Here is a 13523-nt window from a genome sequence, read left to right on the forward strand (position 1 = left end):
AGCGCCCAGCTCATAGAAGGTGCTCGTTCACCCACTCTCTAAACCTCCGCCTGTCCCGTGTGCCTCCAGGGCAGGTTCTGGCTTTAGTAGGTCTGCACAGATATGAGAAGATGCTCCCACATCCTGAGCCCTAACGGAGAATTTCTCCCCCGAAGACCCGCATCCCGGCTTGTCCTCAAGCACCACTGGTGCCCCTACCATGCGCCAGAAAAGCCACGTCCTGTTCTCTCTCTATCCTTACAAAAATCAGATGGTTTGAGTACTTACACATTATCTCATTAATCGTCACAACAACCCTGTACCAGTGAGGATGTTTTGGGCTGTAAGTAACAGTTACCAGACTAAACAGAGCTTAAACTACAAGGACATTTATTATTTCACTTGAGAAGAGAGGCCATAGGTGAGTCCAGAAATGGTTAATTCAGCAGCTCAACCACGTCAGGGCTCCTCCATAATTCTCATGACCTCATCCTTGCAAGATGCCTGCTGCAGCTCTGGGCATCGTATCCTCAGTCAATAGCTTTCAAAAGCAGGAAGAAAAAGAGGCTCCTCATCACACAGCTCTCCCTCCTTTTTTTCTCTTTTTTTTTTTAAATCAGGGAGGAAAATCTTTCCCAGGAACCCTCAGCAAACCTCTCCTTAAATCTCATTGGCCAGAATCAGTTCACAGGCCAATCCCTAAACCTGGCAAATAGAATTAGGATTACAAGGCTTGGTTTATTAGGCCAAAGACCAGGGGGCCTCTCTGATAATTGAGGGGAATTAAGTTTCTCTTAGCAAGGAGAAACAGGGAATGCCTGTTGGCTGGGCAGGTGCCCAGCTGTGTCTCTCCCATCCTTGTATTTTTTGGCTGCGCTGCGAGGGTTGTGGGATCTTAGTTTCCCGAACAGGAATCCAACGTGGGCCCTCCACAGTGAGAGTGCCGAGTCCTAACCACTGGAGGGAAGGCCAGGAAATCTCCTCCCCCATCCTTGAATAACACTTCCGTAATGCTCCTTAAATGCCAGGCACTATCCTAAGCACTGAACCCATACATGTCCACAATCCTTTAGTTTCCACTACAAAATATGAAAAGCTCTGACAACCAAAATTTGTTCTTAGCTAACTAACTGGCAACACCTGACCTGAACTGACAGGAGGCTGTTTACAGTCTGTATTTGTCCTACTTAGGGTAAATGTTGTGTGCAATTGCTCTAGAAAATGTGTTTGATCGTGGAGGGCTGTGGCAGACTCCATTTGGGGCTGCAACATATTATATATCTTTCTAAAATCTGAAAAATTCTGAAACACATCCTAGGGTTTTTGAATACGAGATTGAGGACTTGAATTACATTTTTTAACCCTCACAAAAATTCTGACATTGTTCAATCATTCCCATTTTCCCGACAAGAAGACTGAGGCTCAGAGAGGCTGAGTGACTCGGGGGTCACACAGCGGGCAGAGGGCAGGGCCAGGCTTGGAACGGGACCGCGTGGCTCCAGGGTCCGTGCTTTTCGCCGCAGCCGACCTGGTGGACCTGTGCGGCCGGACGTGGCAGGGGGACGGGCTGCTGCTGAGCTCGCATTCCGCGTCGCGCCGCTTCTACTTCGTGGCCCCAGACACCGACTGCAGGCTCTGGATGCTGGCGGCGGCCCCCGGCGACAGGATCCGCTTCCAGTTTCGCTTCTTCCTGGTCTACAGCCTGACGCCGGCGGCGCCCAACGCCTCCTCCCCGGCGCCGGAGGACCCCTGCGCCCCCGGGTCCTACCTGCAGTTCTACGAGGGCCCGCCGGGGGCGCCACGGCCTCTGGGGGCCCGGCTCTGCGGCCTGACCATCCCTGAGCCGGTGGCGTCCTCCGGGGACTTCCTGGGCCTGCGCCTGGTCACCAGAGGCCGCCAGCCCCGCGTGGACTTCGTGGGCGAAGTCTCCTCTTTCCGGTTGGGTGGGTGCGGGCTGGTCCTGAGAGAGGGCAGGGGCTGGGGCCTGGCGGCAGGGTCAGGGGCTTCAGTAAGGGGCAGTCCAGACCCAAAGAGCCAACCCCATAAACCTGACTTCCATGGATGCACGGACCAGCCCCTCACCTGTTCACACACAGCTCCCACTCCCACACGATTCCCACACACTTACACACCTCACACTCCAGCACCCACCCCCCTCACACACACTACCTGTGCACAACTCACACCTCGTAACACACCTGGCACACCCACCTGCACCACACACACTGAAACACCCAACCCACAGGCCTGGCGTATTGAACACTCTCTCCCACACACAGTTCACTTCATGCACACCTCATCGTACACAATACCACTTTGCATACTGCCATGCAACTCACACACTCTCATGTTCACACACTGGCTTCTCTGTCCTGGGTCCACCCGATTGCAGAGGGGCCGAGAGTTGGGACTCTGGTGACCGTAAGTGACAGAAACCCACTTAGGCAAGAAAAGGGAACTGAAATTAATAATAATCCCTCGTTGAGCATTGCCTTTGGCCCTTCGCATACCAGATCTCATCTGTTCTCACAGCAGCTCTGCTGGGCCAGTGCTCCTACACTCGTAGTTTTTGATGGGAAACAGGCTTGGAGAGGTTGAGTGAAGTGCCGCAGGACTCCCAGCTCACAGGTGGAGGAGCTGGGCTTTAACTGCTGGAGTTTGTCCTCTGCTCCAATTGAGTCAAGGCTTTAGTCCCAGCAGGTTTCCCCAGGACTGAAGACACTCACTGATGTTTCAGCAGAGGAGCTGCCAAAGCCCAGAAGTTTCCAAAACCTCGGAGAAGCATCATCGCCCTCGCTGGCAAAATATCCAGACTGGAGAATTAAACAAGGGGTTGTGAGCACTTCAAGGCAAGAACAGGGGGGCCTCTGAGAGCCAACACAGGTTCACCAGGAGCTAGACCTCGACATGCCAGGCCCTGGACAGCCCTTCAACCTGAGCTGGTCGGACAGCCCCCCCTGCTGTCTCATGTGTGTCTTTGGGGCCACGACTGATGGTGCCTGGGGTCCTGTGGGCTGTAGCGTGCCAAGGGTCCTATTATATTGTTTTGCAAGCAGATCTCACAGGCTAATTGGAAATCAACCCCTCCCTCCCTCCTTTCCTCCCTCCCTCCCTTTCTCACCTTCCGTGAGGTGCAAGCCAAGCATGTTGCAGCTGCTTTGTGTTTAGCAGGATTGGACTCAAAAGCAGGCGGCAGTGGCGAAGCCCTGTCACAACTCTGGCTTCCTTGGATCACTTTTTACTTGGATTACTGTTTGTGTTTTCTCTCTCGTAGATATTCACTCTTACCCTTGCACATCTTTTATAAATTAGAGCATTCACTTTCATTTGCACATGAAAAACCCCAACTCTAGTTGGCTTAAGCCAAAGGAGAATTTGGGGGGCTCCTATAACTGGGATATTAAGGTGTTTGTTCAGGTATAGCTGGATTCAGGAGATGAAGTAATGCCACCTGGGCTCTATCTCTTTGTTCTCTCCCTTTGCATTGCACTGGGTCTGTTTGGCTTCCATCTCAGGCAGCTCCAGTTCCTCTTTCTACTTGGCAGCAAGGTGACCCTGCAGCTCCAAGCCCACAGTCCCCCTTATAACTCTCACCTCAGTGAAATAAAGAGCGAGGACCTTTTCTCTCTCTCTCACTTTTTTTTTTCTTTTTTGGCTGCACCGAGCGGCTTGCAGGATCTCAGTTCCCGACCAGGGATTGAACCTGGGCCCCCGGCAGTGAAAGAGCTGAGTCCTAACCAATGGACTGCCAGGGAACTGCGAGGATCTTTTCTTATGGTTCTAGCAAAAGTCCTCGGGGCCAAATTTGATTAGTCACATGGGCCATGTGTCTGTTCCCGGGGCCAGGAATGGAATGCTCTGATTCCCATGTCCACCTCTGAGCCATGGTATTGGTCAGTCCCTCCTGAACCAGCTTTTCTCCACAGAATGGGGTGCTGGGTAAGCCAACCTGTCTGCCACACCCTGTGCACCAAGTCATACCCTTCTCTCACCTGTGTGCCTATTCATTCATTTAACAAAGATTGAGTACCTGCCCTTGTGCCAGGTGCTGTTCTAGGCTCCAGGGATACATGCAGCAGTGAATGAAAGAGAAGTCCCTGCCCCATCTGAGCTGACATTCTAGTTGGGGAGGCAGACCATAAACAAAGAATCAATCAAATCCATAATCTGCAGAGGTGGTAAGTGCTGCAGAGGAACCCAAATCAGGATAAAGTGGTGGTGGGGGAGGGGTGGTATGCCGTTCTCACGTGGAGGTGAGGGCAGGCCTTCCGACACGATGACATTTGAGTGGAGACCTGAGGGGAGCAAGCCATGCAGTTACGGGCAGGGCTGATGGCAGGTGCAGTGCCACGAGCCGGGATGAGCTTGGAGTGTTCAGGTCGCTGGGCTACCATAGGCTGCGTGCACGCACGCGTGCACACACACTCACACACACTGGGTGCCACAGTGCTCATGAGCATGGGGCTGAATTCCTATCCTGCTGCTTAGATACAAGCTGTGTGGCCTTGGTCTAGTGACCTAACCTCCCTGTGCCTCAGTCTTCTCATCTCTAAAATGGGATTGATAATAGTATTGACCCTACAGGGTTAATGTGAGAACTTAATGAGCTGGGATGTGAACCACGCCTGGCTTGGAATAGGAGCTCAATAAATGTTAGCCGCCATCATCATCATCATCATCACCATCCCCATCATCATCTTTATGATCATACACCTGTCTCATCCATACCCTCATTTGCACGCACATGGAAACAGCCTCTCCTGCTCACACCTCCCATATTCCCTCCCCATAGGGCCAAACATTCTGTGGTGCTCAGGGTCCTCATCGTGCCTCCCCTCTCAACCCCAGGATCCTGTTGTGCCTACTTCCGATGTCAGAACAGCAGGTGCATCCCCCCGAGCCTGGTGTGCGATCCCTGGGGCATGGACAACTGTGGCGATGGCAGTGACCAGGCTTCGTGGCCAGCAGCCAACTGCAGAGGTCAGTGACAGGGGTGGCTTGGGCCCTGCTGAGCATCTGGGTTAGAAGCTGGAGGCCGGAGGCACGGGCGCGGCAGGAGAGGATAAGGTGAAGCACAGTAGTGGGGAATCCATTCAGACCAGACTGCCTGAGGACCAGAAGATGTTAGAGCTCAAATGGTGATCGAATCCAGCTGCTTCCAAATGTCATTTCAGTGGTGGAAGCTTTTCCTAAACGGAGCCTTGCAGAGGCCCCAGACATCACAAGGAGAGATGCTCTACTTAACTGGATGTGGGAGGCCTGGGCCGTGGCTGACTGATGTCCCACTGAGAGACTTGAGTTTGACCTTCAAGACTTTGAAAACCATTGATCCAACCTGACTCCCACATTTTATAGATGGGGAAACTGAGGCCTAGGGAGGAGAAATGACTTGCCCAAGGTCATAGAGTCACTGAGTGATGTAACCAGGAATGACCTCTGTGGATGGACAGAGGGGACCAGACTAGGTCACCCCTGATTATCCTTCTTAGGAATCTGGATATGCCCCACTCCCAGTCAGGGTTGCCATGTCCTGTTGAACAGGTTGTTTGTTGCAAAAATGCACCTGGCTGAGGGGTAAAACCCAGCTTCCCGGGAGCCCACACACTTCCCTCCCCAGTCACTCCTCAGGCTCCTCCCTGACACTAGGCTCTGTGCCCAGAGGCCCGGGCCCCATGTCCTCTCCTCCAGCTGCCACACCCGTTCCCTCCCCGCTCTCCTTTATACCATATTGCCAGCTGGACTCGTCTTTGAACACTAGTTATATAACCACCTCCCCACCTGACATCTCCACGTGGCTGTGCAGGCGGGTCTCACACTTAACTTGCCCCAAACTGAACTCATGATCCACAGCCTGCCCTGCGTCCTGCTCCTCACCCGTGTCCCCTTCTCACTCAGTGGCAGCTTTGAATTCCAGTTGCTCAGGCCCAAACGGTTGAGCGGTCCTTTACTCCCTTTTCCCTCTCAGCCCATAACCAAGCCATCAGTGTTGTCGGAATTAATCTGACGTTTTCCTCATGATAAGACTGCAGTCGTGGGTTATGAGGAGGAAGATGACAGAGGTCAAGTGCACACCAGGCCAAACCAACGCGATCACTCCCCAACATGATCCACGGATGTTGATGTTGGCCTTGGTCACCGGGTTGAGGCTGTGTTTGTCAGTTTCTCCGCTGTTACTCTGTCTCCTCTCTCCACACTGTCCTCTTTGGGAGGAAGTCACCACGCGCAGCCCACACACTAGCAGGGAGTTAAGCTCTCCTGCCAGGGGAGCATTTTATTCTTTTTTTTTGGCCGCACCCCTCAGCTTGCGGGATCTTAGTTCCCGGACCAGGGATTGAACCTGGGCCCCCAGCAGTGGAAGCGTGGAGTCCTAACCACTGGACCGCCAGGGAATTCCCCAGAGGAGCCTTTTAAAACACTAAGTCAGATCGTGTCACTCCTGTGTGCAGGACCTTCCTCACTCCTCACTCAGCCCACACAAGCCTCCTAGGGGCCCCCAGGCCCTGAGTGACCTGGCCCGTCTCCTCCCACCTGCCCGCTTGCTCCATCAGCTCCTCCACTCCGGCCCCTGGCAGCTCCTTCCACGCTCCAGTCTTGTCCTGCTGCTGGTCTCTCACTAGCTCTTTCCTCTACCTGGAAGGCTTTTCCCAGAGGTTTACATGCTCATTCCTTTGCCTCCCGCAGGTCCTGGCTTAACCCTCACCCTCTCCATGAGCTCTTTCCTGACCCCTTTGTTTAAAAATAGCAACCCTGGGATTTCCCTGGGCGGTCCAGTGGTTAGGACTCCGCGCTTCCACTGCAGGGGCCACAGGTTCCCTGGTCGCGGAACTAAGATCCCACAAGCTGTGCGGCCAAAAAAAAAAAAAAAAAAAAAAAGAAAGAAAAGCAACCCTGTGTCCACTGAAAGAAAAACAGGTAAACAAAACGTGGTATGTCCACACAATGGAATATTGTTCAGCCCTACAAAGGAAGGAAATGCCGACACGTGCTACAACATGGATGAACCTTGAGGGCATTATGCTGAGTGCAATAAACCAGTCACAGAAGGACGAACACTATGTGATTCTACCTATATGAGACACCTGGAGTACTCAAAATCAAAGAGACGGAAAGTAGAATGATGGTTGCCAGGGGCTGGGGGGAGGGGAAATGGGGAGTTATTAATAATGGGTACAGAGTTTCAGTGTTATGAGATGAAAACAGTTCTGAGAATGGATGGGGTTGATGGTTGCTCAACAATATGAATGCACTTAATACTACAGAACTGTACTTAAAAATGGTTAAAATGGGAAATTTTGTTTTGTATAGTTTACCTCAATTAAAAGAAAAATAGCAACCTTGCCCCTCGCCAACATGCCCTGTCCCTTTCCCTGCTGAATTTTTCCCCGTAGCACCTATCTCCATTGACACACGGTAGAATTTGTGTTTTGTGTTGCCTCACACTAAAATGCCAGCTCCATGGAGACGTTTTTGTCTATTTTGCTCACCGTCATATCCCCCAGTCCCTAGAGTAATGCCTGGGGTATAGTAGCAGGTGACTGAAAAATACTCATCAAATGAGTGGAAGAATGAACCTCCCTATGTCTCCGTTTCCTTATCTGTAAACTGGGGACGATAAACCTAACCTCTCAGATTTGTCATGAACTTTAAGTGAAATCCTGTGGGTGAAGGGTCCAGCGCAGAGCATGGGCTTGGTGCACAGCAAATGCTCAATACAGCATTACTCCCTGAGAAGTAGCTCCATTCATCCACTGCAGCCCCTGGAGCTAGACTGTGAGTTCAAGTCCACCCCTGTCACTTCCAGCTGCGTGATCTGGGCAAGTGACTTAACCTCTCTGTGCCTCACTTCTCTTATCTGTAAAATAAAAATACTAACACTAAGAGGTTTGGGGAGGATTAAACGAGACATAATCATACCCTGCAAGGGGCAGATCTCCATGTGTTAGAGCTGTTATTTCCCACTGCCGGTCCCTCTCCGGTGCCCAGCCAGGAAGGGAGTATGGATGATGGTACCTCCCGGCCCCTGACTCTTCCCCCAGCTCGTGGGTCTGCGGGCCCCCTGGGGACTGCAGATGAGCGGAGTCCCCCAGCATGCCGGGACCCTGCATGACAGGATGCAGCTCCGGAAGGTAGATGGCTCTTGGTTATCACCCGCTGCCACTCCTCCCGCCGAGATCACACTTGTCCCTCTCCAGTGATGGGTGGGGGCAGCTGGCCCAGGCTGAGGCCTGAGTGGACTCTTTCTTCCTACAGGCCCCAGGCTGCGGGGGTGGCGCTGGCCTCCTCGCTGTTCCTAGCCTCTGCTGGCCTCCTCACGGGCCTCCTCTCGTGCTGCTGCTCCTCCAGCCGGCTGGCTTGGTGGGCTGGAGTTGTGCACCATCTGTTACACATGTCCTGGCCAGGTGGCCCCTGGGGGCCTGTGACTGAGTGAGCCAGGCTTCCAGGGTCATGGGGGTCATCCTTAGAGAGGCTGTGGGCATCAGAGGAAGGAGAGTGGGCTCTGGGGTCAGACAGTCCCTGGGTTCTGCCCCCGCCCCCCACAGGGCTGTCTAACCTTGGGCAGATCATATAACCCTCTGAGACTCAGTCTGCTCCTCTGGATAATGGGATGATTCCTGCCTCACACGGTCGTGGTGAAGGCCACAGGAGGCAGCTGACCCTGCAACTTGCATGGTGACTGGCACTCGGCTGGATCAGCGAAGGGCAGGGAGCAGGGGCCTCGCTCACCTGAAGCTGCCTTGCTTCACTCCCAGACCTCACCTGCCCTGCTTTGCCCCATCCTAACCCACCCTCAGGTACCACGAGTCCAGTCGTAGTCAAAGACACAGGAGACAGCCCTGGCGGGGATAGCACCGTTTATTAAGAAAGATCAAGAAAAAGACCACAGGAGGGTCCCTTCTAGGACACAGAGGCCAGGCGCCCCGGACCCACATCTGGGGGCTGCTGGTGGGGAGGGCGCTTGCCCCCAGTTGGGCCCTCGGGCTCCCACAGATGGGGCAGGGCTGTCATGCCCCCTTCCTGTCCCTCCCAGTCATGAGTCCCGGCTCCCCTACCCAAGGCATTAACTCTTTCCGACCACCAATGCTCTCCTCCCCCCATGTGCCCTGGGCCTTCACTTCCAGATCAGTGGGGGGACGTGGCCTGGCGCAGGCAGGGAGACACTCTCAGTGCTGGGCTCTGCCTGTAGCAGCTCCTGGTAAGAGTTGGGGTGGGCTTTCCCTTGCAGCCCCTCAGGGCAGGGGCCCTGGGCTAGGTGTGGGGTGGGAGGGATGCAGGCAAGGAGGGCTTGGTGGGAGGGGGGAGGCTGCCAGGGGCAGGTGGCCTGGCTGGCTAGGCGGAGGTGGAGGGGGGCTGGGACATGGGCTGGCAGGGCTGGGGGCTGCCTGCCCAGGGGTGAGCTGCCTTTTGCACCACAGTTAGCACTAAAGAGCTTTCCCAACCCGGAGGAGGGTGGCGAAGGCCACTGCGATGCCCTCGGCTCCGGGTAGCTGGTGAGGCCCCAGGCCGGAAGCCGAGGTTGGCTCCTGTAGAAATGAGGGCTGCCCGCGGGCTGAAGAAACGGGCAGCCCAGCACTACCCTGGGGGGCTCTGTTGGTGGGGGCAGTTCTGAGCCTGCTCAGCCACCGTGCCCGACCCCAAGTCCTGGTGAGCCTTTGAGGCACCTGCTCCCACGCGACCCGCCCTGCCCAGCAGCCTGTGGCTTTGCCCAGGTGTGTCTGTGTGTGTGGGGTGGCGTGCCCACCCTCCAGTCCAGCCCAGGGCAGTAGCAGCAAAGCGTGGCATCGCCTCCGTTTCTTACAAAATATTCATCATAATAATATTAATAATAATATAGTCGACGCTGTGGGGCTGGGGCGCTGCCCGGGAGTCCGTGTGGGGCAGGCAGTGCCTACGAGGGGCAGGGGCGCGTGTTGGCCCCCGCCTGGGCGCGGTGCTGCAGGTCCAGTGGCTGTGGAGGCGGGGTGCCAGGCCGGGCAGAGTGCAGCACCAGGTTCTTGATACAGCCCGTGATGCCCGAGGAGAACCTGCCCCCGGTCAGCGCCGCCACGTTGGGGGCTCCACCTGCGGGGAAGGGAGGGGGGGTGCCTGTCAGCTCCAGGAGGTGGGGGGGAGGAAGGCCCCGTGCTGTAGCTCTGCGGGAGCCCCGGGCCCTCCCCCACCCGGAGGAGCGGCCCCAGGCCTGCACCGAGGCCCGAGCTCAAGACTTACCGACGTAGATGCCGCCTTTGGTGTTGACTGCTACGTTAGGGCCTGGGGACTGGCCGCTGACCAGCTCCTCTCCGTCCACCTGGATGGAGCCTCTCCGGCCCTCTCTGCAGTGGAACAGGGTCAGGCCCCTCACCACCGATCCCCCATCCTTCTCAACCCAGTGAGAGCCCCCTGCCTTTGCTACAGAGACTTCAGTCAGAGCAGTGTGCCCCCCGCTCCCAGAGTTCTTTCTTGCCCCTCCCTCCGCTGGATGAGAGATCTGGTCCCACAAACACAACTTCCTAGCACCCCACCCAGGCTTCATCCCTCCCCTAGGGTGCTTGTGCGCCCACCCCCCACGGAGTTCTGTCCTGCCCTGGAAGTCTGTGCTCAGCTGGAGGGCTCTCCCCTGACCCTGGCTTCAAGTTCTGTCTCCCCAGAGCTCAATGCCTGCCTCCCTGCGCATGGTGGGGGCCGTCCTGCCCCAATCCAGGACTCTGGGCCCTTCGCCCTAGTGCCCGGGGGGCTCCCTTACCGCAGTGCCACCACCCGATGCCACTCGCCATCGTTGATGGGGTCCTCAGAGACAAGGCGGGCCTCCCCGCTGCCCAGCTGGTAGCTGCAGTCACACAGGCCCAAGAGGGTGTGAGCAGGGGTCAGGACTGGAGGGGGTGTGGGATGGTGGTGGTGGCGTGCAGCTGGGGCACTGGGCGCTGCAGCTTCTTGTGGGGGGGGCATGGGGCTGACCGGAGGGGAAGCCACTGAAGGGTAAGGGGGCTGAGGGAAGGGAGAGGAAGCGTCGGGTGCCAGGACCCACCTGAAGACAAGGTGCCCATCCTGAAGCCCAAGACTGATGAAGTCCTTGCCTCGGCTGGACTCTCCCACCTCCTGCCAGAGAAGCACAGGGTTTCTGGGGGCTGCCGACAGCTGTGGCCTCCTCCTTCCTCTCTCCCGCTTCTGTGGCCACCAGGGGGCTGGGAACCCTGAGATCCTGGGCGGGATGTCCACACTTACCACGCCCTGCCAGAGCAGGAGGCCGCTGGCCGTGCTGGTCTGAACCTCCAGCTCGATGGTCTCGGGCACCTCAGGGAGACTGTGGTGTGGGGGAAGTGGGTGAGAGGGCAGAAGTCCCAGATTCCCGTTCCCCACCCTGGGCCCACAGACTCTCTTCTCACCTCCTGGAGAGGATGCGGCCAGGGAGGGCGAGGAAGCCGTCATCGTAGAAGTAGGCTCCGTACTGCCCGGGGGCATCTGTCGCGGGAGTGGCGGCGATGCTGGGACACCTGCTCACCGGCGTGGAGCTTCCATCCCGCATCGGTGCCCTTGACCCCCACCTCCACCCTGACCTGTACTACTGCAGGGCTCTGAACTTGCAGTCCCTGGAGACCCAAGGGGGCTGGGGGCAGAATTCAGAGGCCTGCGAACTTGGCTGCGAAAACATTACAGTTCTAGCCTTGCTCACTTCTCCCTGAAGGTTGGCAGTTCCTTTAGTTATGCAGGTAGGCAACACACTGAAGGAGTAGCAGGGCCTGTGACTCAGTCACCAATGGAAGATTTCCTTATTGCATTACAGTAGCTGCAAATATTTCAAAATATTGTTTATGCTTATTGCAATTGTGGTAGCTGTTGGGACTAACGACCCTAACCCTAACACTAGATCTTGTATTTAATGCGTTAATAAAGACGCAAAAAACTTCAAATATTTTGATAACCTTCTTTCAGAACAATTGATTTCCTTTGAAATCCTATGTATTTCATTCTATGCAGTCAGTAGGGTCCAGGTAGGGTGATCAACCATCCCTATTTGCCGGGTCCTGTCCTCGTTTTAGCTCTGAAAGTCCCATGTCCCCAGAAGCTCCTCAGTCCTGAGCAAATTGGGGCAGCTGGTCATCTAGGTCGGTGGCACATAAATGGTTCTGAACATTTGTACTCCTTCCATCTTACAGACGGGAAGACAGGTTCAGGGATGAGTGACTTGCCCAGGAAGTGGGAAGCCTGGATGGCAACCCAGACCTTTCGGCTGCATCGTCCACACTGTGTGTGTGGCTATAACATCCCCAGCCCTACCTGCTCAAAGCCATCCCACACCAGTGCTGGCCCCTGGGGCCTGGCAGCTACCTGGGTAGGCGACACTTTGCCACCCTCCACCAGCTGATGAAGTTAGCAGCTAACAGTTACCAAGCACCTACTATCTGCCAGTCACCATGCAGGAAGTTTCACATCCAGCTACAAACATAATTTTTAACTGGATCCTTGTAACAACCCTATGTCTTTGCTATAATATTAACAAAAGCTAACATTCTGTGCCCACTCTGGACCAGACATTGTTCTAAGCATTTAAAATACATTAAAGAATTTTACTCTCACACAAAATTTTATCCGAAGCCTTGTGGAAGGATGTTACTTCTTTCTATTTTATACGTGAGGAAACTGAGGCACAGAGAGGTTAAGTGAGTCACCCAAGTCACACAGCTAGTAAGTGGTAGAGCTAGGATTTGAACCCAGGCTCTTATCCACTATGCCACTACCTCTCCTATTATATTAGTGATAAATAAGATATGTATCTATAACGCAGTTAGCACAGGGCCTGTAAATGTTCAATAAATATTCATTTTTGCAAATCATTATCATTGCTTTTAAACAGATTGTGGAATCCTTGAGAATGAGGGTCCTGCCTTATGCATCTTATATTTACTGCTCCCAGGGCAAGTATGGGCACACATACATGTCTGTTGCTGGAATGCACGAATACAGAGGAGGGTACAGAAGTGAAAGTGGTTCAAGGGCCTGCCCAAAGTCACTAGGCAGTGAGCATAGGGCAGGACCCAGCTCTGTGCGGCTGTGCTCTTCTTATTCTGTCTCTCTGTGCCCAGGGAGCCTCTCACCTGGGCTTGTTTTGTTCAGAGGCCAGGATGGAGGGGTGGGGTCATTGGAAGAGGGGCTGAGGGACCCAAAGCCTGGGAGGGACAAGCCTGCTCCTCTGGCTGGTCACGGCAAGTACGTACCGTTGCCCCCACTGCCTTCAAGATGCCAGTCGGACTCCGCTATGCCATGTGCAGAGCCTGTGGGGAGAGGCAGGGTCCAGTCGGTGGGCTGTGTCAGGCCCCAGCGCCCCAAGGGGGAGGTGGAGAGAAGCTGGGGCAGTTACCTTGTTGGCAGCGAGGGCCAGAGAAGCCGGGGGGACAGAGGCAGCGGGTGCCCTGGCAGGTACCCCCATGCAGACAGGGCTCACGGAGCTGGCAGGGGTTCTCCTCGTGCTCACAGAGGTCTCCTTTGGGCCAGGGCAGAGGCGAGTGGGCATGGGCTGGAGCGGCCACTGACCACCCCCCACCCCTCCCTCCCAGTGCCTGGCCGGGCTC

At 55.3% G+C, this 13523-nt stretch overlaps 2 protein-coding genes across 7 annotated transcripts in view; one reads left to right on the forward strand and one right to left on the reverse strand.

Moving 5' to 3' along the window:
• LDLRAD2 (low density lipoprotein receptor class A domain containing 2) overlaps positions 1 to 8273 on the forward strand; it is a 42925-nt gene extending 34652 nt beyond the window's left edge. Inside the window, 4 exon segments of the mRNA XM_007175174.2 lie at positions 1503 to 1922; positions 4828 to 4959; positions 7923 to 8105; positions 8230 to 8273. Coding sequence (XP_007175236.2) covers positions 1503 to 1922; positions 4828 to 4959; positions 7923 to 8105; positions 8230 to 8273 — 779 coding nt within the window.
• Positions 8274 to 8814: 541 nt separating this feature from the next.
• Positions 8815 to 13523, reverse strand: part of HSPG2 (heparan sulfate proteoglycan 2) — a 102321-nt gene continuing 97612 nt past the window's right edge. For all 6 annotated transcript variants that reach the window (XM_057556141.1, XM_057556131.1, XM_057556126.1 and 3 more), the window contains 8 exons: positions 13313 to 13435; positions 13170 to 13226; positions 11340 to 11415; positions 11179 to 11257; positions 10982 to 11052; positions 10700 to 10783; positions 10186 to 10289; positions 8815 to 10038 (listed from right to left, as the gene is read on the reverse strand). In XM_057556141.1, the coding sequence (XP_057412124.1) occupies positions 9866 to 10038; positions 10186 to 10289; positions 10700 to 10783; positions 10982 to 11052; positions 11179 to 11257; positions 11340 to 11415; positions 13170 to 13226; positions 13313 to 13435 (767 nt within the window). In that variant the 3' untranslated portion in view covers positions 8815 to 9865. The remainder of the gene's footprint in view (positions 10039 to 10185; positions 10290 to 10699; positions 10784 to 10981; positions 11053 to 11178; positions 11258 to 11339; positions 11416 to 13169; positions 13227 to 13312; positions 13436 to 13523) is intronic.

The sequence above is a fragment of the Balaenoptera acutorostrata genome, chromosome 1, assembly GCF_949987535.1.
Source record: "Balaenoptera acutorostrata chromosome 1, mBalAcu1.1, whole genome shotgun sequence".
Lineage (NCBI taxonomy): Eukaryota > Metazoa > Chordata > Mammalia > Artiodactyla > Balaenopteridae > Balaenoptera > Balaenoptera acutorostrata.